At 39.0% G+C, this 27,933-nt stretch overlaps 1 protein-coding gene across 5 annotated transcripts; it reads left to right on the forward strand.

Annotated features, from left to right (window-relative positions):
• Positions 1 to 27,886, forward strand: LOC128805783 (uncharacterized). Of its 5 annotated transcripts, XM_053974694.1 has the most exons (15): positions 1 to 678; positions 1,826 to 2,052; positions 5,382 to 5,501; positions 6,447 to 6,566; positions 7,672 to 7,791; positions 12,098 to 12,220; positions 13,254 to 13,336; positions 14,598 to 14,723; positions 15,537 to 15,585; positions 16,717 to 16,850; positions 21,182 to 21,310; positions 22,947 to 23,061; positions 23,954 to 24,088; positions 25,281 to 25,406; positions 26,271 to 27,886. In XM_053974694.1, exons 2-15 carry the CDS (start codon positions 1,827 to 1,829, stop codon positions 26,390 to 26,392), a joined length of 1,728 nt encoding a protein of 575 aa, XP_053830669.1. In that variant the 5' UTR covers positions 1 to 678; position 1,826; the 3' UTR covers positions 26,393 to 27,886. The 5 variants fall into 5 exon arrangements, 4 of the variants coding, with proteins under 4 accessions (XP_053830669.1, XP_053830668.1, XP_053830670.1 ...); XR_008436561.1 differs by lacking the exons at positions 1 to 678; positions 26,271 to 27,886 and adding an exon at positions 24,349 to 24,838 and having other exon boundaries at positions 1,628 to 2,052; positions 25,281 to 25,347; XM_053974693.1 differs by lacking the exon at positions 1 to 678 and having other exon boundaries at positions 1,628 to 2,052.
• The last annotated feature ends 47 nt before the right edge of the window (positions 27,887 to 27,933 follow it).

Here is a 27,933-nt window from a genome sequence, read left to right on the forward strand (position 1 = left end):
AAACTTGTTTTTAAACCATTTTGGGAATATCTTCTTTGCAGATGCATTGGAAAGCTGTTTTAGTGCTCGCAGTACATTTTGAAATGCTCAGTAAGAGCATTACAGAAATGCAGTCATTACTTGCAAATGTTTCATTGGAACAGTCCTGTTGTTTTCTCATCTCAGTGCAGTACAATTCAAGTCACCTTTAAAAGAACCTCACAGTTAAACATTACAGTTTATTAGACAGAACAGAGCAAGAGACAGAAGGAGCTTGTGATGGGTGACAGGCTTTTAGGATGAAAGCTGAAGGCTGGAAGATGATGAGCAAAGGTGAAGAGCAAGTGGTGGCAGAAGTAGGACCTGGCAATCACATCAGTTCCCTATTCTTTAGAAGACCCCTACTGAAAGGATCCAGAATGCATGATTAGAAAATAGACCTATGAGCTCCGCTTTTGATAACATTAAGAAGCCAGACAGAGATCAGAACTCAATGGATTTGCAGAGCTGGTCAAGGAAGTAGCCAGAAAAATCAAAATCACAATTCTTTGTAATGAATTGCATTACATATTAGAAATGTCATCATATCTTTTGGTTTAGCAGTGTAGGTAAGCTTATTTGTGACACGTGGTATTTGTGATTAAGAAAATTACATCAAGAGAAAAAACAGCAGTTGTTGGACAGACCAGACGGATTTGGGTAAGTCTGTTCATGAGTGTTTGGAGATGGGTGCAGAACAAAGGGTTGCTTTTCAAACATTATTTATTTAGAAAATAAAGATTCATTAAAGGACAGAGGCGAAAACTTACCAATAAATGTATCAAATGTAATCTTCAGAATAAATCCACCAAATCTGTGAATAAGAAGTTAATAAAAGTGATTAACTTTCAGCAGACCCATACCTATAGGATCCCTAATTAAGGTGACTGTGAATCAAACCAATTTTTACTGGAATCATCAATATTAAAATATCACCTCATGCTGCAAGAATTAAAACAGGGTCATTTGTAAAACTCTTCAGCCAAGGGTGGGCACATGCACCAGACTGGTGAATTAAGCAAAAGGAGAACTGAACATTTTCCTTTTACTACCTCTTTCTGCATGAAAACAGCAGATAATTTTTGCATCCTCCCATTACTAACTTATCCAGCCCACTCATCAGGACTGGCTTGATAGAAAGAAAATGTTGCTAAATTCATTTGGCCACTGTCTTTTTTTTTTTTTTTTCCTGTTTTCTATTCCTGCTGATTTTCAAAGTCTCAGGTGACTGAGTTATGAGTTGTTTGTCCAACAACTCCTTTGTTCTGATCTGTGCTTCTGCAAAAACTGGAAAAACCTGTTCACTTGCTCTTTTTTTTTTTTTTCATCTTCCTCCAATTGGTAGCTGCAGCTTGTACACATGCAGACAAGGTGGTGCCTACCTTTCATGTGGAAAGCTGCCTTACCAAAACAGGTTGCATTTTCCCTTAGCCCAGAGTTTTTCTAGCCTCATACAGGCTTTGGTGGATGCTCCATAACCTAAACTCCATTTGCTCTCTATGAAATGTGTTTAGGTCATTATCTTATTTCTCTTCAAGTGAAAGGAAGGTGTGTCTCCAGTGCATTCATTTTAAATAATAATTTATGAACTTTAGGAGATCTGCAGAAACCAGCCTTGTGAAATGTATTTTTTTGGACATAGAAATCTGTCTGCCTTACAGCAACTGCGCATGGTGTGGTGTTAATATCTGTAAGACAGGACAAACGGTGAGGAGGAAAGTTTGTGCAAAAAGTGGACAAACTGAGAAGAAACTTTTGTTTCCATCTCCTTCCTTTTCTTCTTGCTTTGTGCTGCTGTTGGAACAAGAATGGGTCAGCTATGTGGACGGTGCATGCAGCTCCTGCGGGACTTCACAGGCTTTGTTCAGAGGATGTCCTCTGACTTGGTGCAAGGCATCAAGGAATGCTTAACTCTGATAAGCAAATGCTCCTGCTTAAAACAAAACAGCTCTAAAAACAGACAGCTGTACAAGCCCATCCTACAGCCTCATGAGAGAGTGACAGCACAGGAGTTTCTGCAGCATATTGAAACAGGTAAGAAGACTTGTCTTTTTCTAAAGGATTGTGAAAGAGCAAGGGGATTAATTTTGTGGTTTGAAAGCAAATTGCTAGCTGATCTGCTCTGGTATGGCATTGAGCAGCTCGGTGATTATGAGGAAAGGCCAGAGCTACAGAGCATTTTCTTTGTGTACAGGACACCAAGTTGGATCTAGGTAGAGGTGGTGAATCACTTTCTTGCTGTGCTACCACTGTTAATATATAACCCATGTAAATGTGTTTCATGAAAGTGAGTCCTTCTAGAAATTAAAGTTACTTTTTTGAAGTCAGTCAAAAGGAACTGACAAAATTGGACATAGGCTTTGATAAGACTGAATGCCATGTGTGTGCTGAGCTGTGAGTTGGCAGATCACAGTGTGATGTGCACAGTTGTGTTGGCTGAACACTGGGACTTATGCTAGGAATATCTGGACTATATATGGAGAAGATCAAAGTCACCCTGGGACAAAGCTCATTGAGCACTCAGGATGCCAAGCAACTGTGCTTTTGTCCAAAAGTTTTAGACATCAGGATTAATCACAATCATGGTATTCTCCTTGAATCAAAGGAGATCCATAACTCTTCATCTATCTCCTTTGCTTTACAGGTTATCTGCCTAATTCCCCTGTTTTTCTGTTTGTGATATCCTCTTTGTCCTGTCCTAAGATACAATATCAATAGGAAAACTTGTTGGTTTTTTTTTTATTTCACTTCTGCAGTCATCTTGAATGAGTGTATTTTGTTGGTTGTCCAATCTAAAAATAGTCCTTATCTCAAGATAAAGGGGTCATTGATTGTTTGGTTTTGCTTTGTCTCACAACTAATTTGGTATACGTTATGTTTAACAGTTTTGGTTTAAAGCTACTACACAAAATTGCATAGTCCCCTACTTTCATTTGTGTGAAGGGTGTGGAACTACTATTCATTTACTTGTCTTTTTGAGAACATGAAACAATCTTGTAAGGGGAACCAGGAGAGACAATCTTCCTTGATGTGACATGGTTAATGCTGTTTGAAATGATCTGTCATTTCAATGATCTGTTGAAATGGAACAGATTTGGAATAATTGCTTGACTCTGGTTGTTGGGAACGTGTGTGGATTAGCCTCAGTTGGTATTAGCTGGTGCCATTATCCAGCGAATGTAGTGAGTCCTGTGCTGCTGATAAGGTTCACTGATTGTTGCACCTTTGGCACTGATTTCCTGACATTCATATCCAGAAATGGGACAGATCTTTCAGCTTGTTATACAGTGGAGATCTTCCAGGGCTGAACCTTCTCTTCCAAAGTCTAGCGTGCTCCTGACTCTATAGGAGACTGTCTTGGCAGTATCCCCACACAGCTGATGGATAAGATGTAATGAAGGGGATGCCAGAATGGCCCCTTGTAGCAGCCACTAATGCTCCCTGAAAAGACTAAGTGTGTGTTTTCTTGAGAGATCCTTTAATCTCTGAGATCAGTCTTCAAAAGTCTGGTCTGTCTTGGATCCATCGGAGCTGTGGTACAGCAGCAGGAAACCTAGAGCTTCTCTGACAGAAGCACACAGATGACAATGAGGGTTTTCAGGGAGGTCCCACTGCCCATGACAGGACACATACAGCACCCAGGAAGCAGAACCAAGGTTCTGGTTCTCTGGATAGACAAATCTTACTGACTAGACAAATGGAGGCAAGGAAGCCTCACAAAGAGAACCAAGACACATCCCTCTTACTTTAACACTCACCTGTGTATTTTATTCCAAGAGGGAACAAGCCTATCCTCAAAACAAAATATAATAAACAAAATATAATAAATATAAAAAAAATATAATAAGCAAACAAAATATAATAAGCAAAAAGACAGTGTTTGGACAATTTGGGTGCAAGGAAAGACTTCATGGTTGATCACCACTCATCTGTTAGCCAGGGCAGCAAATTTTGATATTTTAAGCAGGTGAAGATTTTGAGTGGTTTCAGCTTTATCACTCTCCCAAACCAAACCACATACAGAAAAATCAGATAGATTCAGGTTCAGACAGTGAAAGGAACAGAATTAAACCACATGAAGAGATTTCTTTAGGGTTTTTTTGTCTAAAAACTTGCACACACAGGCAAGTCCTTCCCTTTGTGTATACTACTAATTATTTTAAAAAATGATCTTTATATGAAGCAGTTCTGTGAAGCTCACGTACCTAATCCTGAGGGTAGGAGTTTGCTGGTCTTGACATGTCAGCAGCTTCTAATGGCTTGAGATATTGTCTGTGTTTTGCAGTGAGGCATGAAAGCTCATGCCCCTCACATCCCTCACATTTCTTTGTCCCATGGGAGGTAAAGTAGCTAGATATTTTTGACAGAGATATTTCAATCATTATTACACAGCTTTAATCTATTGCCTGAAAATATATCTTATAATATATTATAATAATATCTTATAATATATAATAATAATATCTTATAATTGTGTGCTCCACCAGTTGATCAATCATACATTACCTTTTTAACTTGGTTCATTCATTCAGTGTCCCTTTTCCTCTCTGCTGCTCCATTCCGCATATTATATTATATTATATTATATTATATTATATTATATTATATTATATTATATTATATTATATTATATTATATATATTATATTATATTATATTATATTATATTATATTATATTATATTATATTATATTATATTATATTATATTATATTATATTGACTTACAGAAGTCATGCATGACTGCTATTGCTTGATGACTGTTGTTGAACATCTGGTGTATTCATAGGGGAGCTATCATACTCAAGAGCAGGTAGACTCATGCTAGAAATTTAAGCCTGAGGCAAGCCTGTCTGCAGTCCATGTTGCTATTCCTTTAAATCCTGTATTTCAATACCCAGGACAGGAAACACAGTGAACTTCAGATATGGTAAATTAGAAATATATACCCTTTCTATACTTATAAATATATATAGAAATACAAAATACATTAGAAATATATACTCTTACTTAACTAAGAACACCATGTTCAGTATTTTAACAAAGATTCAGAAAAAGATAAAGATTTTTGTGGAGAACAAGAACACCTACATTTATATTAGATAACATAAAAGTGTCTAAAGGTTATAATTTATCTTGTTTCCAGTCACTAGCTTTGTGAGCTTTACAAGAGACATTGCCAAGGACAGGTTATTCCCACTTCATCTATTGCTTCTGCTCATGGAAACATGAATAAAGATAGATGGGCATTATGGAGTTGTTGCAGTACAAAAATCCTTATGTGTTTGGTTGGCTTTAAATTTTCTTTCTGTAAACTAACCCTTTACAGATGTAACTGAGACTGTGCTGTCATTTTGCATCTTTAGATTTTGAAATGTCTCCACTGGGAAAGGACCCTCTGGAAGCCTTGAGGACCTTATCCTTTTCAGAAAACCTAGGTTTACAGCAGTCGGCTGCCCTCTATTACTTGCATATGAGTCAGCACAGTAAGTTATCTCAGTAAGCATTAGAAAATGTTCATGTAATTATAAATAAAAATATTATTTCAAACAGTGAAACTCCTTTTGATTCATTAAGTAAGTGGTTTGTTTTTTGTTTTTTTTCCTTTCATGCCATGTTTTTTGCCAAGGAAGATAGAAAACTGTCATTGCCACGTAGGCAGAGTCAGTTCTGGGTTTTGCTGTAAGGAGATATCTCTTCTGATTATAAAAGACTTATGAAGTTGTTATACTTTCGTGAAACTCAGCAGAACCCAAAGTATTTAAAGTTAGTGTATACTGAATCTCCTGAAAGCAACACAGTCAAAATATGGTGAAAGGAAATGGACATAGTGACCAGTTAATGTTATAAATTATATACAAAAGAGGACAAAGCTCCAGAAGATAGACTGTAGTGAAAATTTATGAAGGACACATTCTTCTTTGTTCCAAATATTCTCTGGGAGCACTTGGCTCTTGAGGTAGTTTGTTAATAGTTAGGAGCCAGCCTAGATATTCTAAAATAGAATATCAGCAAGAGTTTGAATTCTATAAAAAGGTAAAAATACTAGCAACAAGCAGGTTGCACTTTATTTGTTTATTTTCATTTTGCTTCAGAGAAATTATTCTGTCACTTGGATGATAGCTTTATCCCATGTATTATTTGCTGGATAAAAAGTGCTGGTAGTCACAACGCAAGGGCCTGCTGTGAGGCAGAATGACTTGTTTGGTAGCAAGGCACACTGCTTCCCTTCCCATGATTTTTTTTTAAGTACCTGGTTATTCAAAACCTCTTCAGGAAACTTGTCCTGTTTGCTAGTAGCAGTGGAATTTTAAAGAAGGTGAATACCACTCAGCCTGTCTATGGGTGCGCCTCAGGCTTAAGTCCATCAAGGGAAAAATGTGACTGTGATGAACAATGGGACTCATGAATATTTCTTCTCACTCTTGCAGTGAACATCCCACTCCCTGTGGAGCATTTGGAACCCTTCTATGCCTTACTACGTTCTGCTGACCTGGAGGTGCAGCAGATGTCTTCCTTGTCCCTTGTCAACTTCCTGCTGGAAGGAAATAGTGAGTAATTAATGACACATCTCCCTTCAGGTGAAGAAGTGTCTGTTCAGCCAGACTCAGACAGAAGGAGGGCACTTTTACACAAATCTAGGTTCCTTTTTGTGTGTTCCTGATAGGACAAGTGTGAGTCTGATTCTGACTGCAAGATACGTAGCTTCTGGTAGCACCAAGATAGATGAGATCCCTCCAGCTAGATTATATAATGTGACAAGAATTGGACACACACTTTGGAACTGTGTGCAAAGGCTGATAAATTATTTCCAGGCCAGTGTGGGAATTCTAGTCTCATTCTTAGATCTACAGACATTTTTCCTTTCAAACAACGGATACAGCTAATAGAATAAACTCTGTGTATGAGACAGTGCTCATTTCCTGGTTATTTATGAACTGGACCTTAGTCTTAAATTGCTTGCAGAGGAAAAAAAAAAAAAGAGTTTAAATACTTAGTATAATTCACTTGCTTCTTTAATTAAAGGGGAAAATAGCCTTGAGATAGAATCTCAGAGATGCAGAAGAATAACTTCCCAATAAAGTTTATGTTGATAGACCAGGCGTGGACATGCCACACCTCATCAACAAAGTCCTTGTTGCATCTACTACTGCACTCCTCGGCATCCAGGCCACAAGAATTCCATCCTCCAGTCCCATAATAGCAGAAGACAGGGTCAGTCTTCAGCGAAGCTGGCTTTCTTCTTGCTTTCTTATTTTAAGGATTTTGCTGCAAATAATATAATGTCACTATTTACAAAGAAAAAATAATATTTAAAGGGTAGACCTCAGAAGAAAAAGAAAGGGTGGGGGAGTTGCTGAGTAAGTTGTGAACCTATTGGAAAGCTGCAGTTGCTCTTGCCAAAATTAACCTGATTTGGGACCTTCTGGCCTAACACCTCTAAACATCTGTTACATTCTTTCATGCATCTGAAGGAGAATTAAGCAAACCCAGCTAGGGACTGTGAGTGGCTTTCTGGCTGTTTCTATCTTAGGTCTATTTTGTATAATCATAATGTAGATCTCCAAAGCAGTCAATGGATGATATATTCTTTCCACTAAATCACAAACTGCTTACTTTTTTATTTGTCCATTTTTTTCTTGAATTTTTGAATAGTTGACAAAGAATTAATTGTCCAAATGGGTTTACTTGAGCCAATTCTGGATCTGCTTGAATCAGAGGATCCCACTGTCCAGTGTAATTCCTGTGCTTGCATCATGACTTTGGCAGTTTCAGGTGAGTGTTCTCTTTGCCTTTATCCTCTGCTGTGAATTCATTCAACTCTTTCATCATATTTTAAGATGAAACAACCTATTTGCAACAACAAGTTTTGGTATTCCCACATCATAAATTCAACCTCCTGACATTCCAGTTATTTTTCTCAGTGTTTCTGCCTTTTGTGTTCTTATGATTACAAACCTTTTTCTGTTTTTCAACCTAAATGTATTCATGAGTGGCTTATCTTAATTAATGTCTACATTGGCTTTTGCTTCAGGAGCTCTGTCTCTCTGATGTCCATGCTGATGAGGTTCCTTCATTTTACTAGACTGAGAAAGCCAAGGTCTTTTAAGACTCCTCTTGTAAGTGAGATCATCTTCTCCAATCATCTTCAGAGTCCTTCCGGGTGTAAATGATATGTTCCAGAATGGAACATAGGGTTTGCATGTGCCATATCATGATACCACAGGCCTCAGGCATTGTTACATTGCCAAGATATAGATAAATGCTGCAAGAATTCCAGTTTGGATTCATCTCTTCTGAAAGAGAAGTCACCAGAAATGTGCAGTACTTCAGCTGGGGTCTCACCTGTGCCATTTATTGTGGCACATAGGGAAATATGTTTTGTGGTACATCTCATGGTTACACTTGCAGGTTTGGTGATTGTGCCATGGTGATGCTGTCATCCTACAGCTGATTTAATCACTTAGTCTTGCTCCTCCTCTGCTGCTATTTCCAGCAGACACCAAGTAATCAAGGCTCTATATCACAAATGTTTCCAAGTGCACATCCCTGCATTTTGTACAGGTTTCAATCTGTTTCCATTGCTTCAGTATTCTAACTTGTCTGTTATTTGTAAGATATTCTGGTCCTCCACTGCATTGACAGTTCTACATTCACATCTTTGTTTCAAATCTCTGGTTCAAAGCAAATACAGACTAGCCCTCATGGAATTCCATTTGTAGCCTGTTCCCAGGTGGTCATTTCCATTCAGCAAAACTTGCTGCCAGTTTGCTTTCCGTCAGTTTTTTATCCATCATGTACTGCTTGCATTTGTCACCATCTTCTGCTTAACTATGAATATCTCATATAATGATATTAATATTTTCCTGGTATCCAGACAGGTAAGTTCAGCCACAGTTACCCAAAGAAAGGTTATCATGTCTTACTCTACCTTTTGCAAACTTGTAGTTCTCCAGTACAAATTGTGTACAAGTCTGTAGAAAAGCCATGTTTTCACATTTGTTTCCCTTCCTGTAGCCAGCTTCCTTCTCCAGCATGGGAATGTGCAGTCTGACGTCCCTGAAGGCTGAGGGAAGCATGATGAAAGTGTTAATTTCCCATTTAAGTATTTATGTTGCAAAGGAGGAGTGGATAAGCAGGATCCAACCAGATTAAAGTGCTGATTTGCATTTTATCCTACCTCTTTGTTTTATTTTTCAGGTTTTTAAATACTTTTCCCATAGGAGCTTATTTTTAAGCATTGTATATTATTGTCAGGTTAAGAATTCTACATACTACATTACTTTGTGTGGACTGCAAATTGCCTCATTTAAATGTCTTAATTAGGCATGGCACCACTAAACTTTTAGGTACTTGGCTCTAGAAGAACTTTCGTTGTGTAGGGTCAGTGGAGTTAAGCCCCTAAAAATTACAGAGAGATGTCCCTTCACCTGTTTTGAACAGTCCACAGAGTAAGTGATTTGTTTGGGCACCTTAAGGATGTTACTTAGTCCTGAAGTCACTCTTACCCTTCTAGATATCTAACCTGGAATATAGGGAACCCTCAGCTACTGCAGATCCAGGCTACCTTCATTCCCTGTGGTCTTCTAATGCCTTTGCACACTCCCTTAAGCGCCAATGTCCTTCTGAGCACACATACTCCAAGTTAAGCGCTCAGAGAGCTTTCAAAGCTGTACATAAAGGTAGGCAGTACTGCATAGGCTGGGTTGCTGCCTGGTATTTGATCAATGTTGAGGATCTCTGTCCCAGTTTAACTAGAGTTTAAATGGGCTGGATCCATTTATTTGTTTTTCAGACTATATTTAGATATCACAGCAATGAGACTAAAGCAAGAGGCAATTCTCCAGGGGTTATTTTAATTTTAACTCACAGAATCTGATATTTTTAAGTGTATGCTTGAGAAAAGTATCCTGTTCAGTCATATCCTTCAAAAAGACAATTTATGCAAAAAAGATAAATATTGAAGCACAACCAAATGAGGAAGATCCTTAGATGGCTTTCAGGTGACTAAAATTCTGCATCTAAGAATGGTCTTAATTCTGTTGCAACAAGCATGCAAGACTATGTACAGAGTAAAACTGTTTAGCAGTGTTACTGCAGGTCATGTGTAAACTGGATTGTCTCCCTGCTGCAATAGGGAGCTGAAAATAAGAAGAACAAACTAACCCATTCAGATGAAAAATATTTGAAGGTTAGTTTGTTCCAACACCAGCATTTGTCCACGCAGCAAAAGGACACATGCGTAGTTGCAATTATCTGCAGCTTTTCAATCAGTGAGTGAAAGTGATCAGTTCTGAAATAAGAACTCAGAGTACTTCAGAGCAGAACTAAATGTTCACATGCTGGGGGTTTAGGGGGGCCTGAACATCTGCTTTAAGCTAAAACAAGGAGGATGCACTGAGTGTAAAGCATATTCAAAGTTCTGATGGGAATTTTTAAGCACACAAGTGTCAGAGAGTGAAAAGAAAGAATTTATAAATTAGTGAGTTATTCAAACACAGCTTGAGTAGATGTTGTTGATTTCTCCACTTTAGAGTAGCATCTCAAACACATGGCTTCCTTCTCCAACCATTCCAAGGTATCAGTGGAGGGACTGCATTTTTTAAGATAAACAGGTGGTCCAGGAGAGAAACATGATCTAGCCTGCCACATCTCTTACAGAGATGGCAATACAGTTACACATCTTGGTGAGACAGATTTCCCCATCCAGTCTGTCATCATAAACTGGCAAAACAAGTGTTCAGGCACAATATCTGATAGAATAAAGAATTTGCCCAAGTTTTGTCCAAATGTTCATAATTCCTTTTCTCAAATGTGAGGTTCTTTTCCACATTCACAAACATTCATGGAGTATATTGTGTACAAGAATAAGGAAACCAATGATATCTAAATTCTTTCCTAATATTTTTTACTTCTCTTTTTAATTCACCTGAGTAGTTTGCATCACACCAGTTGGAGCCATACAAAAGACTTTCTGCTTCTACTGAGGGAAACAAAAGAATGGTATGTAGGCAGATTAGATTAGAGAAGGGCTTGGCTATGAAAGGGACTAGAATATTTCACTAGAATAATAGCTTCCCACATGGAAAAACTATTTTAAATAGATTACTCTTCCCAGAACAATTATTTTTCTCAATTTTTTTTTCAGAATAAAAGTTATTTACTTGAGTATATAGTCAGAGGAAGACAGAAAATTACTTGCCCTAGAATATTAAACTGATAACTCTCTGAACTATATTTGAATAAATATCCTGGCTAATCTGTGTATGTCAGTTCCCCACTATATAGACTTTAGGTATAAAACTAGCAGCTTTGTTCTCATAACTCTCCAAGTTAGTTAGCAACTGAAGACTTGATCTCATCCAAATACCTTTTTTTTTTTTTGCTCTGTCTGCTTCATGTTTCTCTCAGCAAACTTCCACAGACTGGCCATTGTTTAAACTGTGTATAGATAATGTTAGTTTTACAGAATTAAGTATTATAGTTTTTATTTTTTTACCAGTTTTTCATCCAAGAATCCTAAGGGATTGTGCAGACCTTTTTTGAGTTCTCCTTGTACTCCAGGATGTTGAATACAACTGTACAACTTAATACATTGCCACACACGGAATCACCGCCACTTCAAAAAAACATCATCTTTTCAAATTCCAGTGGTTAAATCAAATTCTGTCTTTAGAAACTTTCATTCCAAGAAAGAAATTGGCCCTGAATATACCCTACTAAATTAATTAAACCTTACCTGCAGTTAGTGATGTAGTTTTTGGTTATCACACTGTGAATAGGTTGATCAGACATACCAAGGGTATGAAGCAAGTATGACACTCTGTTAACCTGTTTAGAGGGTCTTAAGGATATTTTAATTATCCTAGTCACAAACCAAAAGCATTGAACCAGCTGTGATTTATGGCTAATACAGAAGTCATGAGTTGGTTTCCTTCCTGTTAAGCTCTCAGAATTTTTAAGAGCATGCAGAGAAATCAGAGAAGGGAACACCAAGGGATAGTCCTGCTGGTCGTCCTGCTTGTGGCTCACAGTAAGATGGCAGTAAATATTCCTTTCTTTATCTGATTCTTTTCTCCAGAGTCCAACCGAGAGGCTATTGGTGCTGCTAGAGGAGTTACACCCCTACTGTCTCTTGCCAATTCCTATGATCCCAGAGTCCAACAAAACGCAGTTGGTGCTATTCTGAACCTCACACAATCAGGTACTTTTGGACTAATGGTTTACCTAAATTGCCAAAAGAAAACTCACTGATAGAAAAATAATACTAAAGGTTAAGGCAAGAATAAAAGCATATCTGAGCAACAAGTTATTTCCTCTGCATATGGCATTCATGTTGGTACCACAGGTTGATGATTTAAGTTGAGCTGATACAGGCCCTTTTTTGCCTAGTAGCAAAACAAAAAAGCTTGATTTTCAAATCCTAGGGCCTAGTGTATGAATGTTTAAACAATCAGTCAAAGAAATAGAAAAAAAAATAGCCATTTGTTAAAGAAATAATTTGGTCTAAAAAATTAGCAGGACATTTGGTGTAATTTAAAGCAATCTCAGGAGCTTATCCAACAAAGTTGAGCTTTAGGAACTTTTTGCTTGTTCTGACTAACTCAATGCTGGAATATGCTAAGTATAACTATCACAGGTCAGACATTAAAGGCTCCTGGAATATCTGCCAACAGCTTTATCAAAAGCAGTACTTGGTCCTCTGCAATTATATGTAGACTACCATAATTAACTCTGAAACAAACCAGTTTAAATTTCACCTGCCAAGATGATACCATTATTCCACAGAGCTAAACAATAAAGTCACGAGTAACATCTCTGAACTCTGTGTTGTGGAAGGAAACAGTTGACAAGAACTTATACAGTTGGCTATTACATTTCTGGTATTATTCAGAATATTTTAAATAATTTGTTTTTAAAACACAGAAATGAAAGTGAAGATCATACCTGAGGCTTTTCAGCTTCTCCAGCAATTCAGATTCTCAGAGCAGTTTTTAGCATAAAGCCATCAAAAGCTTAATTAGACAGCCTGCTAGTCTTTTTGCTAAAATATCTGCATACTGCTGCATTACACAAGCTCTAAATTATATACTCTCCAGTCACACTGACTGCTATATATTTGGACAACATCAGCACTCTTTAGAACCCAAGAACTGTGCACATCTGTTTTGAATGGTGCCTCCAGATGAGAGAGAGGGAAGGAGGAAGACACTTTTACTTTTTCTTTTTAATGGCAGAGAAAATCCAACAAGTCCTATGCAAGGAGGGAGCCCTACCAGTTCTTGCCTTTCTGCTGGAATCTCCTGACTCAGAAGTCCAGGTATGACTAAAATAGGTCAGATTTTAAAACAGGACCATGGTGACTGTAAGGAGAGCACAAACCTCAGTAAGCAAAAATGAAAAGGGGGAAGAGGAGGAACGGTTTCTCTAGTGAAGTGGAGAAACATGGGAGAGCATCTTGATGAAACTCAGCTCAGTCACATAATATATATTAGAAGACCCAATTTGTTTCACTGCACCAGAGAAAGTTTATGATGCAAAACTTCTCCTGCCAGCACGCATTGATGCATGCACAGGGTTGTTATGTGGCTACCTTCTTGTGTTTTTCAGATCATCAGACATGATGCAGATAGGTCTCTTCCCTTGGGTTTTCTTTTCTTTTTTTTTTTTTTTTTTTTTTTTTTTTTTTTTTTTTTTTGTTGTTGTTGGGTTCTTTTTTTGGTTTTTTGGGGTTTTTTTTGTATCCTAAATTTGATCATCCACTCTAAGCAATGTTACTAAGTATTCTGAGAAGACAATTTGAAAATATCTTTTTCTTGTTGTAAATATCTGTAAAGCATCCTATTTTATGCCTATCACAGACACTTGTTTGTGATTCTGCACACTCAGTAGAGAGCTCATCTTAGTGCAAAAGTATGCTGATAAATAAACTATGAATCAGAGTTGTACAACTTACACTCTGCTAGTTTGTTTGTTCAGTCCTTTGAGTAGTACAGAACTTTTGCCCCATCAGTTTAATTATCTCTACTCAGGTTTTTTTTAGATGCCTGAAGGGATGGACCCTCTGGAATTGCTTTCTGCAAACTGTTCCAGCATTTTTAGATTTCTCTGAGATTCATCTTAAAATTTCCATCTCTGTAGCGCAACCTGTTTCTTCTAATTATACCTCCCTAGTAATAGATACTTTTGTATGTGTAATCCTCCCTAGCGTTAATGGTTAGATCCTTTGGAAATGATCTCTTGGCATGCTAGGGCAATAGCTACATCCAGCTTGAGTAAATCAATGTAAACATATAATACAGTAGATGCAGATGACTTAACTTAGATGCCAGCAACAATGTCATTGCAGCAGCAGAGCACATTCCCAAACAGCCAGGGTCCTAAAGAATGTACAACACGCCCCAGCAGGATTGCTGTAGCAGCTACAGCATGTTGTGTCAACCCCATAAGCACCCTGAAGATGAAAAAGCATTTTATTTCCATTGGTTTGGAATCTGAGCATTTCTCCAATTTATTTGTATTCTCTTCAGTGTGTCACCACTCTGACCTCTCTCTCTACATTTTTTCTTGGTTCTTCACAGTATTACAGCTGCGCTGCCCTGAGCAACATGGCAGCCAATGTTCAGCACCACAAAGCCTTGCTGAGACCCAGTGACAGATTCCTGCTGAGGAAACTGATCTGTCTCCTATCCTCTTCTGTGGACAAGGTAAAGCTGTAGCTTTCTCTTTGTGAAAAGGCTTAAGCATCCAAGTAGAGCTATGGACTTGGGCTTCCAGTTTCAGCCTCACATCACTCTGTTCATCTACTGTACAGGTACCTATGCAGCATCTTTCCCAGGAGAAAAGACACCTATAATAGAAAATACATGGGTTCTACAAGGTCAATATGTGAAGAAAGCAAAGGGAAATTGTTAAAGTTGTTCTACAGCCCCGGACACTTCCTTTAGACTAGGATAGCCTGTATGCTATTAACTTGAAACATCATGTGAGAAGTGCCCTGTCCAGGCTCTGTCTTTGATCATTGTGCTGTGACAGAAGTTGTCTGACACATCTGTTGTGCTACTTTTTTTTTCTTTTTGGTATCTGGAACTTTTACTGTATGGCTTTGAGGATGACATCTCAAAATTTTTGCTTTGTTGGAAGCCACATCAAAGAAACTTCAAGAAACCACAGTTCCTGGTGGAACTTGAAATTCTGTGTAGAAGGGAGGTAAAAAAAAGGCAAAGCAAATGGGACAATTTCTTTCCCTTCATTTTCTTATAACTTATCAGATGTTATAAAATAAAGCCAACATCAGAACGCCATTCTTCTTCAACAATAGGATGACTGATAATAGGAGGTTGAAAAAAATTTCATCAAAACTTTGAAAAAAAACCCAAAATTTATTCTTGAAGATAATGTAAGAGCTTGCTAGTGTTGTCTTATTTTGTGTGCAATAGGCAAGAACATGCATTACTGAAACTGCTTTTTTTCCTCCTCTCTCTGATTTTTAAATTTTTTGTTTTCCTCTTTGGCACAAGCAGGTTTCAAGCCAGGCATGTGTTTGCCTAAGAAATTTGGCTACCAGTGGTAAGCAATGTCTTGAAGATAAAGAAACCACACTATTTCTCTCTCTGTCTTTCAGAGTGAGCAGAGTGGGCTGGGAACCTTTCCTATCAAAGCAAAGAGACATTTTCTACATTTTAACTGGATGTTAAGGGAAGAGGAAGGTGCAGTGTATATCCTAACTAAATCTGTTTTAGAGCTCCCAAGTAGCAAGGGGAGTATCTGGAGAAAGTGAGAAAGGCAGCAGAGGTGTGCTTATGCACAGAGCCTTAGTGAGTTGCTAAGCTTTCCTTCTTTCTAAGTTTCCTAAGCATTAAACCCAATTAGGACAGAATGTCTCCTGAAATTGCTTCTTGAGTGGGCACCTGTCTTCTCCAAGGCATGATTCTGTCTATCATTAAATGTAATTTTCTCCCATGCATTTGTCATCCTCCAAAAAAACCCTATTAAATGTCCAGGATTCATTTCTATGACATATTCAGGAGATAGTGGCAGAGGACTGGCACACTCAGTGCTCAAGTCCCAAACTCCAGGGTAGAGTTATTCATCTAGAAAATGTAGAGGTGCTTAATTTTCAAGCAGTCATAGTTATAGAGGAGCTGAGAGTGAAGGAAGTGCTGTGCCACTCCTTGACGTGTTTGAAACACCTGGTCTGCTTGACCTTTTAGATCTGCCTGTGCATGTGCTGGCTGCTCTGGCATTGCCTTTTAGTGCACTCACTGAGGTTGCAGGGGCAAGTGGGCTTTAACAACTCAGTGGGATAGCTGGGCTCTCTCCTGGCTAACCATATTTCTGTGGGATCGGTGCTGCTTGGGGGGTCTTTCTGTTTGTGCAGCAGAAGCTTCCACCTTCTTACCTGTCCTTATGCCAGTGATGGACTCAGAAAATTCCCCTCACTCTGTTTTTTTGGGGTTCAGACACAGACTGAGGGTGCCCAAACCTACATTCTGTCATCAAGCTTGTATTCATCCCTCAGCAAAAGGAGCAGAACAAATCAAGATTTATTTTTATAACTGAACATCTGGCATTGCCCCATCGCACAGAGATGGGGAGGTCCCCTCTAATTTGAGGCAACAGTCAACTGTTTGAGTCAGAGCCTGAATTACTCCTGCAGTGCTCTGAACCCCCCTGACCTCCTTTGTTTTCCCACACCAGTGGACATCCAGGCTGAGATGGTTGCTGAGAATGTCCTGCCCAAGCTGTGCTCTCTCCTGGCCTCTGGAAGCGAGGACGTGCGTCGTGCCTCCATTGCTCTGCTCTGGATACTCTCCCAGCACCCGCCCAACCAGGTATGGGAGGTCATTTCCCAAAAACAGAGGGGAAAGGCTAGTTCTGGCCACCACCTGGGGTAACACTCTGTTATGGCAAAACAGCCTATGAAATGCAATTTGAGAATGACAAAGAGACTCTGGGAGACTTCCCACCCCTTTTCTCTCCTACCCAAAATAAGAAGGCTTCATTTACTGAATCTGCACTGTCACTAACTACCTGATGAGCCATCTGTTGTGCTGAGTGGGATCCAAAGGAGAGACCAGTGACAGAGTAGAGGAGGAGGTGGGTATCAGAGTCGTTGGATATGTGGATAATGCCTTGCACTCCCTGCAACTCCCTCTAGTCCCCTCAGTCCCCAGACCATAGGTGTCCAGATGCGTGTACAAGGGGGAGGACATACACAGCACTATGAGAGACTGCCGCCATGAGGGCAACCAAGGAAGTTATTTCGTGGCTACAGAGCTTCCCCACACACTGAAAAGCAGAAAAACTGATTTAGAACACACATTTAAAGTGCATAAGTACAGAACAAAGGACAAATATACATTACTCCCTACATGGACAGTGTTATTCAAAAGTGCATTTGTAGAATATTGATATATTTTGAATTAGGATCAAAACAAAAAGGGGGACTAACAGAATTTGAAATATTGTCTATCTTTAGTTAATACATTAGGACTTTCACCAGGATTGTGCATCCTTCATGTCCTAAGTTACAGAATGATTCTTTTGCCCATGTTCAGGGTAAACAACACCATTAATACGGCAACACTAGCAAATACATGAAGAAGTCTGACTACAATTAAATTACAGCAAGTATTGACAGATGACTCTTGTTTTTAAATAAACTTTTCTTTACAGTAATTAAAGGCATCCTTAAGAACATAGATGTGAAAGGTTTTGATAAGTGTTTTAAGCTAACAACAGCATTTGAAGGTAGTCAGAGGTTGGGTACATAGAGAAAAAATATGTGAGAACCTTTCCTGCCATATTGCTTCAAGCAGTAGTGACAAGGTCTGAATAGCTTCAGGTGGCCTTAGGTGCTTCTTGTGCCTGAAATACACTCAGCCTGATTGGAAATTTACTCTGGGTTTGGAAAGCATGGTGTGTTACAGTTCAGTTGTCTGTATGCAAACCAAAATTACACCTTCCCTACCTCTGGGACGTGAATGGAAAAATTGGTGAGCTCAATGCCTGGGAAGCAGCAACTAGAGCACAGAGCTATTCAAGGCACAGTGGCTGCATGAGCATTGAACATCCTCACTGCTTATCAAACTGTCTCATACAATCAACACAAAATTTGCTCTCAACAAGCTTACAATTGAAATGCATTAAATTAGTTGAAGGCCATTTGCACAGTAAATATGTTATTCAGTGTGAGACATTATGCTTGAAAATGGTCCTCACTCAGTTTTGCTTTTCTTGTCTCCAAACACAGTTTACATTTTTAGTTCTCCCATCAAAGAGAACTACCCACAAATCCTTTTCTCCCTGTTCCTGAAGCTTGTCTTTACCAGTGTTTCAAATCGCTGGCCACAAATAGACCTGGTCAGTATCAGTGGGAACAAAGACACTGAGAACTCAGCCTTGGTACACCAGTGGTGAAACAGCCCATCCTTCGTGAGGGAAAAAGGGTCAGTAGCAGGAGGCTGGAAAGCAAAGCATCGCACTTTATTCTCCAGTGAGAAGTATCTACATCTCTGAATTTGTTTTAGTGAGCAAACACAGCTGTCCCTGACTATTGAATGTTGCTGCTTTGTGCAAGTGAGCCCTGGGCACTCTGAGAAGAGGCTGACCTTTTTGTATTCATATCCTGCCTCCCCATGTCCATGCCTTTTCTGGCCTGTTTTTCAAGTCTTTTCAATGTTTCTTTCTCTAACTCAGGCTGAATTCTCCATGACTGAAAAAGGGACTTCTCCATGGGAACAACTGTTGCAAAACAAGCCACTGAACAAAGCTAACCTTTACAACCAAGTCAAGTGATGCTTGAATTATTACAAATACTACCCAGGATACAATGGGGCAGAATCCATCTGCCCTTTCGTTACCATGAAGCAAACCCCCAGGAATGCTTCACAGGAGCTCCTCACCCTGCTTCAGCCTCCTTTTTGCAATCCCCTGCTCAGGCTGTTGACAGGGATTCCCATCAAGGGCTGGAAAACTTCCCTCTTGCAGAGGGAATTGTATTCAGTTTTCCCAAAGACAGCCCAACCCTGAAACACTAAAGAATCAGGCTTTGTGAGTCTTTTAAGTCAAATTCCTTTGAGCAAAAGACCTGGAAGTCAGGGTCTGTCTATTCCAGATGATGTCACTGACTCTCGACTCCAGGTACAAAATAACTTTGCCTTACTGTCTTGCTAACTGGTAAATGGGATAATATTTACCTTGTCAAGAAATCCCTGTGTAAGGAGTATGAGTGCAGCATTGCAACTGCAAGCACACTTGCTGCTGGAATGTTTTTTCCTTGTCTTTATTTTTTTTTTTTTAATATTCTAGTCTTGGGAGAAGTTAGATCAATATCCATCTGAATCACTCAATCTATTTTTACTCACAGTTTTCTCGTGATTCTCTTGCACTGTGCAAAATTGAGCCAAAAAAAGAAAATGTGGATCTCAGCCATATTCCAGCCAAAAATGAAGTTCAGCAAAATTCAAGTACTGTCACTTGCTAATGTAGATCCTAAATAAACAAAAGATATTGGCAGAGAAGTCATGAGATATTAGAAAGTTTTTTAATAATCCATAGAAAATTTCCTCCTCTCAGGCTGTAGCAAATCAAAAATGAGTATGATAGTTGATGAGATTACATAGAAAAGAGGATATTTGGCCCCAAAAGCATGGAAGACAGTCATCAGTGGTAATTTAATTGGATTATCTAAAACTATATTATTTCTTCCTTTAAAGAAAACAAAAAAATAAGGAAAATTTACTCTCATGTCTGCATATAGGATGCTTTAAATACCCTGTGTTTAGGCATAGAACTGCCCTTTCCACTTACTTGTCTGTTTTATTTTTGGATTGCTGGTTGTGACAGTGCTTAAAATGAGCTAAGTGAAAATGTCATCTGGTATTAAAAGAAAATAAGATACACTTTTGCAATTTAACCTAAGCAAAAGAAAGAATAAAGTTAAACTAACTTTTAAAGACATCCACCTTTCAACACTGCTTTAGTGATCCTGATATTTCACAGTTTTCAGAATTATGTGATTTTTTGCAGCTGTATATAGGACCAATGATTTGCTTTATATTGAACTCCCTAGCTAATGCATCTCAGTTTCCAAGTAGTACAAATAATATAGTTCATTGTGAACAAACAGAAGAACTGCATAAAAAATGCCTAATTTCCTAAGGGAAGGAGACTGAAAGAGAAAACACTCCCAAGGAGAAATCTTTTGCTTTTAACTGTAGACCTAAAATAAACTCTGTTGAAGTCAGGCAGGACACTGCTTACACACAGCAGTGCCCCCTTAATTCATATTGTTATTGAGGTAACTACCTGTGCAGTAATCCAGACCCTGATCTGATACTACCAAACAAGAGTAATGGCTTCAAACTGAAAGAAAGTAAGTTTAGATTCGATATTAGGGGAAAAAATCCTTACCGTGAGCGTGGTGAGTCACTGGAACACGTTGCCCAGAGAATTTGTGGATGTCCGATCCATGGAAGTGTTTAAGGCCAGGTTGGATGGGGGTCTTAGCAACCTGGCCTAGTGGAAGGTATTCCTGCCCATGGCAGAGGGTTTGGAACTAGATGATCTTTAACGTCCCTTCCAACCCAGGTCATTCTGTGATTCAATTAATATTAATGGTAATTGGAGGAAGACTACATTCACAGAGAAATACCTAGCAAAGTACCTCTAAAATATCATCAGACAGCAGAGAAATGTGTGTAAAGATGTTGTTCAGGACATGTTTACTGAAGAGGTGCCTGATCACAAACTAATCTAAATATACAACCCATTATTGTAGCCAGGTAAATTGCTGAGGTACTCAAGGACGCACTGCTGCTGCTGCTACTTCACCAGTTCTGCCTTTCACAGTGACCCTGACAACCTCTCCTTCCAGTCAGGATCACACATCCTTCCCCTGACTAGCAATGACCCTGGTGAGGCATTTGATGGAAACAACCATAAACTACACAACCTTGAAGACTCCAGCCTTCCATAGCAAGTGCTCAATAGTCAGTCCATACTTGAGAGAAGCAGCACTGGACCCAGCCACATCCTTACTTTAAATAAGCAAACTAATGCTCTTCTTGCAGAGCTAAGTTCAATTTCTCCATAGCTCACTGCAAAGCAGCGTTGTGTTGTCCATATTGGATGTAATTGAGATACTGGTTGCTCTTCTCAGGACACGCTGGCATGTGCTGAGCTACTGGAGAGCCTGGGGACGTTACTGGCAGCACATAAAACAGACCCTGTGATTGTTGGACATACTGCTTGCATCATCAAAAACCTGAGCCTTTCCAAAAACAGACAGGTTGGTACACAATGTTTGTCACTGAACTATACCCTGTGAGGTTGCCATTGGGTTCATGTCAAATAAGCATTAAAAAAATAATTAATTCTGTGGGTAATTAAACAATATGCCAACTTGCTATATATTTTACACAAAATTGCATGTATGAATAAAAGGATCATAAATTAAAGGTAGTTTCATTCATATTTTCCCAGTACAATACTAAAAAAGCTAATTAAAATAAGAAATATCTAATTTTTGTTATGAGTGATGTGGTTACCTAATTTAACTGCATCATAGGTATAAAAAGTTCTTCTAGCAAGGACATTTCATACTGATTAAAGGAATCATTCAGGAAAATCAGAGGTCTGTTATCAACTCAATCTTTATTTCCTGGCTCTCATGCTTCAGCTGTGGTTCATTGTGAAACAGAACCCCAGCTACTGATGTACATTTTACCTCTTTGGCAAGATACTAGCTATGCCAAAATGCTATAAAGATCTCTCTTGCTGACTTCAAAATCCATATGCATGGATGCAATTCCTTTCTCCTTGCCTTTTAGAGAACCTTGATCAAACAGTACCACCAAGTAGCAATCAATATTGAGGAAAAAACCCCACCAAATCCTCATTTTTGCTTTGTCTCATTTCCTAGTACACACTTTTCAAGACTCAGTTCTTTTTTTTTCTCTTTGTTAATGATCCAATTACTACTTATTCCAGAGATGTAAACCAGCCAGAAGGAAAATTATGGGTTTTTTTCACTAATATAAGAATTATATAAATTTTTTATAGCTGTGACATCAAGTTTTGCAGGAAACTAGATTCCCTTAAACTCAAGGCCTACAGTAGGAATAAAAATAGACCATCCATTCAAAATTTGACAAATATGGTCTTTTTTGAAATACTAAAATTCTGTGACTTTATCCTGTTATCAGCTGGGAGCTGCTTCACCTTCATAAAGCTTCATAATAGTGAGAGTATCAAGCTCTCACTACATAAGTGAATACACAGACATGAGTGGGAGTGCCAGGTTTCCAGGGTTGATTCTAAGGAACGCTTCCTGAAACACGTAAAAGTCCTTGGCAAAAGAGGAAAAAGGCAGTCCTATTTTTATGCCAGCAGGACAGAAACAGAGTGTGAGAGCTTGAAAAGCAGTAGTCTCAAATCCACCTTGAACCTCGAAGCAGCAAGTTAAAAAACCGCAGCATAAAATGAGTATCAGAAAAAGATACTCCCTTTTGTTGATAGACACCTGAGCTCACTTAGGGAGCCATGAGTATCTTCTATTGTTAGGGTGTCCCAGAGAGCTGATGGCTTCATGATTCAACTTCATGATTCAACTTCATTAGTAACCAGTCCAACTGACTCATTCAGAACTCATTTCTTGGTCTCATTTTTTGCTTTTAGTCCAGGTCAGGACAGGCTAAGTCTCCTATCCATTTTCAACTCAGTCTATAAAATACGAATCTCAGCACAGGTGGTCTCTGAACAATCCATGGTGTTTTCACCTGATTGTGGTAGATCTAGGAGGAGACATTTCTATTATTGATGGTTTCACCTCAGTACTTCTGAAGTCCTGAGGAGTACTTCTGAAGCCCCCAGACCCCACTAAGCCATAATGGAAGTGCTAAACATGAATCTCTCTCTTGTGGCAGAGAATCACTGAGAGCTGCTGTGTCGAAGGTCTCCTCCAGACCATGCTTTTGACTGACACTCAGGAAGACTCCCTTCGTTATGTGACATCCTGCCTTGCTGAGCTAGCAAAGCAAGGTATGGCAGCAACCCCCCAAGAATGGCTGAATCAGAGAAGTGCACGTGTCCTTTATTAATTCTAATAGGGGTTGGAACACAGCTGGACAAAGAGCCAAGTCTTTCCTTTTAAATTCATTGTTTAGTTTTAAGTTTCAAGAACAAAATCAGTTCACTGGCAGGATACGTGGGCTCCATTGTCCGCACTTTTGTTCAGTTGTTTAACATTTTTTACTCTAAATTTTTTTTTGTGCTAACTTTACTGATGTACACAGCCTGTCTACTTCTATTTGTAACATTTCCCAGTTTCACAGGCTGAAATCATTTTATCATTGCAAAAACTGATATAAAAGACTAAAATATGAAGTAGGTCTATATCTTGAAATTTTTTGCACATGGATTTTATCAGAGATACTGAATTGACACTCATGAAAGGTACAGCACTCTTCATAGCAGAAAGGACGAGTGTAAATTTTCTCAACGTGCCCCAGCATAGGATCTCTCTGTCAAACAAATCATCTCTTTTATCTGGTGTAATGGCCATGCAGCTGGCTACATGTCACATTTAATTTTGCGAGCAGAGCGCAGTAGCTGCTGGACAGACTGAGCCCAATAGGCCAAGAGTGGATCTTGCGCATGAAAGGATTCATTTTTGCAGAACAAAATGCCAACAAAGTATGAACCAAATCCATGGCCTTACCTTACTGAGAGCATAACCTCAGAACATGACCCTTTTTTGCAACCTAAACATACTTATTAACCAAGTTCGGCACTTATTTTGCTTCTCCAGTTGCATGAAGGATTCCCTATTTCAGCAGTTTCTGGCAGACCTCTCACCTTCATTTCTTTGACACTGGAGTTCCTATTTAGGGACTACTAAATAGTCTCTAAGTCTTACCTTTCTGCCTTTCAGAAGGAACCATGTTACACATGGTCCAGTGGATGGATGAACCTTTGACAAAATGCTTGATGAGACTGGCTGGCCAACTCGAACATCCTGAGCCATCCTTTCACGCTGCCTCCATCATCCAGCACATGATCAGTCACGGTAACTCACACAGGATTAACTGTGCTTTGAAGGAGGACTTATGGCTGTCTGGAGTGAAATTAGCCTTTTCCCAAAGGACTGCCAGATACTGAACAACCTTAAATATTCCTCTCTTACGCCCTCATTTGGTCTCTACAAATTTTTTAGAGTACAAATGCCTATAGTCACCCTTGAAATAAAACAGTGCTTGAATGCATGAGAAACTCCAGGGATGAAAGTGGACCATAGGTCTGATTTACATGTTTTTTGCCTTCTTCAAGAACTGCTATTCTATAGGGCTGGTCCATAGCCAATTCTGAGGTCCTTGCAAACAACTTCAGTAGGAAGGTAGGAGACCATTAAGATACTCCTCACCATGGGAGAGATGAGAACGTGTTTCAGACAAGGTTACATCTTTCTATTTGACCTTCTTTCTCAGTATGTAAAATGTGATGGTATCCCCCACTAACAGCAGAGGCTGTGTTCCAAAATTTTAGATTAACTCTGCTCCCTGACCAGCAAGAGAAAAACTCTTACTGAACTAAATCCTGCTGATACAATTCTAGACTAAATTAGCAGGAGCAGTGAAGTAAAGTGGATTTTAAGAATGTAGCCAAAATTTTTCAAGTTTTAATGAGAGAGAATAAAAGACCATTATTTTTACCTGTGGAAAACAATTTTGTGCTTAATATACTTGTCTCATGCAGCTGAGAGCCTTTAAGCCTTGCAAGAAAAGGTGTTCAGATGATACTTGCCACATTCTCTAGAAAGGTACGGTTAGATTTTAGACATAAGAAAAACTGAAATCTGCGGCAAGTCCCCAGTAAGGGAAAATGCAAATCTGTTTAATTTCTAGCATAGAGGATTTGCAACAGAGCAGACTTTCTCTCAGGTAGTGAAGAGAATCCAACAGCATAATCATCTCATGGATAGCTTCACCTGCCTGGCCAACCAGTCTGTAAATCAGCAGGCCCCTTGCACAGGGATCAGATTCCCGGCACAGCAGCCCACTCATCTTTTTATTTACCTGAAGTATCAGCAGTATTATCAGAAGCTGTAGTACAGGGAAGTTCCTTGCCAGTCTTTGCAATAATGTGGGTTTTAGCTAAAGGTGGATGAGTCATTATTGATCTTATAAATGTTGTTACAAAAATCAGTTTTCAAAATGTTTAAAGGCTCGTATTGATCTCCAGTGGTTCTCCCATTTACGCAGAAAAAATGATGCTTTTGTGGAAGCATCACATTGGAGAGATTCAAGCCTACCTCAAGAATTTTCTTACCCACCAAGAGGTCCGTTTTCAGCAGCTGGGCATCTCCACATTCTGCAGACTACGAGCAGGTATGTCCTTCCTGCCAAGGCTGCCTGCACCCATTAGCAGCAAACAGGCACTGCTTAGTAACAGAGATCACAGAATCATTAGGGTTGGAAAAGACCTCTAAGATGAGTCCAAGCACTGACAGTGCAAACTTGTCTGGGGACTAGCTCTGCTCACTTAAGAAAACAGAATAATCTCAAGAGTAGCTGTTACCTCTACATGTTTTTAAGCAGCTCTTTATGAGTATCTCCTAATAAAGGCAGGAGGGTTTTGTTTATTTCCTTTAAAGGCATTCAGAACAGCAGGTAAACAGGACTTTAGGAACAGATGCTTTTATCCTATATAAGAATTTTTGGCACTAGATCCAACCTAAAAGTTTTGCAAATGTGATATTAGTTTATTTTGATAAAGCAAGCAATTAAGGAAATTGCATGATTAGCTGATATTAAAGCTGGGAAGTCTAACATCTTCATACTTGAAAGTCCATGACTTAGTATTATGCTGGGTTAAGTTAGTTGTCTTGTCTTTGGATACATGTTGAGTACTTATGAGGGTTATAATGTGGTAATAACTGTATATAGCACATATCTTTACATATGTAGAGCCAGAGCCAAAACCCTGCTGTATCTAGATAGGCAGCTGCTGCATAAGGCTGAATTTGGCCACTGAGATTTATACATCTGGATCAGGAGAATTTAGCAGCAATCTTGAATGGTTGTAGGGATGAAAACCGAATTTGTATCGGCTTTGTGTGGTATTTTTCTGCCTTACCTTTAGTAAGAACCACCAACCAACTGTATCTAACCTGAAAAATAAGTTTTCTATGCATATGCATTAAAACATAGGGAAAAACAGCAGGTTGCCTAACACCTGTTATTCCTCTTCAGATCCAGACTTTTCATTAGCATTCAGAAAAAGCCAAATGGCCAAACTCCTTGAGCAAGTCCGTCAACAAACAGAAGAAACTCAAGAGCTCCTTAGGGCAGCTATGTGCCATGAAGACAGTTAATATTTAAGCCAAATGGCTTATGAAAACTTACCAGATGCAAGGGCCTGAACTTTCAGAGGAAGCAACTCTTTTCTTTGGTTCCGGTAATTTTCCTGCTACTTGCAGTTTCATCATAGAAGAGAGATGTCCCGATAACAAGAACTGGAGCAGGTCAAAACACAATTCCTTGCACCCTTTGGCTGGCTGCTTAAGTGTGCTTGAGGACATGGCTACATGTTGAAAAACACCCGCTATGCTTGGTTAAGTTTCCATGGTTTGATTTTGGTTTCCTCACCCCCTCTTCAGAGAAACCAGCACTGTATTAATGAGGTTTTATTCATGCAACAGGCTGATTCCACTAATGAGGCATCTCTCAAGTATGCAGGTCTGCATTCATCTTTATTCCGTTTCTGTTCCATGTACTGTATTTCAGAGCACACTACAAGGACTTTAGAAAATAATTTAATCAACCCATACTATAAACACAGAAAACTACAAACAAGTTACTACAGAAAGTAACTGCTGAGGGACAATTCTCAAGGTCCAAGAAATTTGTAAGAAACAAGAATGGGTGAAGCCTTACAGCTGATCCTTGTCCACGCTATAGGCACTACTCTCCAGCAGAAGAGCAAAGGCATGTTAAGGCAAGGAAATGTTGCACAGAGCAAGTACAGAACACAGCAGGAACCATGAATTATTTGGGTAAAATGTGTTGAAGTACAGAACTGCATTCTGCAAATGTTAAAATTATTTCCAAAGCTACTTGCAACAAGGGATGAGTGAAAATGTTTGGCAAAATTATGAATTTTTGTTATATTTTGATATTGATAGTTCATTTTAAATGGAGTTAAAGAACAATAAAAAGGTATTAGTGTTTAAATTAAACTTATTTTCTTACATATGTACTTCCCATGGGCAGGCAGATGTTCAGCCATCTCCAGGAAAACTGGGTTCCATCATGTGTAATGGTTACTTGTAACTTCAAACATCCCTCCCTTTCCTCTTTATTCCCCCAGCTTTATATGCCCAGTATGACAGTGTGAGGTTTGGAACATCTCTATGGTCAGCTGGGGTCACCTGTCCCAGCCATCCCCTCCCAACTTCTTATGCAACCCCAGGCAGGTGGGTTGGTGTGAGAGGCAGACTCTGTGCAAGTGCTGATGAGCAGTAACTAAAACATCCCTGTGGTACTAACCTTGTCTTCAGCACAAACACAAACATGACCCCCTTTGAGCTACTGTGAAGAAAATGAACTCTACCCCAGTCAAAAGCAGCACACTGTCTTCTGAGGTGCTTCTGGCCATCTCATAACTCTCATGTGCACGTGGAGCTTTAGAGCTGATACTGGTTACAAACACTGAATTCAAGTGAGATTAAAAAAATAGTTTAAAAAAGTTATTCTGTCAGTCAAGAGCTCAATGTTCCATTTTAATGTGGCTTAAATCTCTGAGCCTAATTTTGGTGCTTGAGGGAGGCATTTTTGATAATGATTCCTTTTAATATCTGCAAGTTCTTTCCAATGGTACTGTTTGGGAAAAAAACAAAACAAAACAATGCCCCCC

The sequence above is a fragment of the Vidua macroura genome, chromosome 3, assembly GCF_024509145.1.
Source record: "Vidua macroura isolate BioBank_ID:100142 chromosome 3, ASM2450914v1, whole genome shotgun sequence".
Taxonomy (NCBI): Eukaryota; Metazoa; Chordata; class Aves; order Passeriformes; family Viduidae; genus Vidua; species Vidua macroura.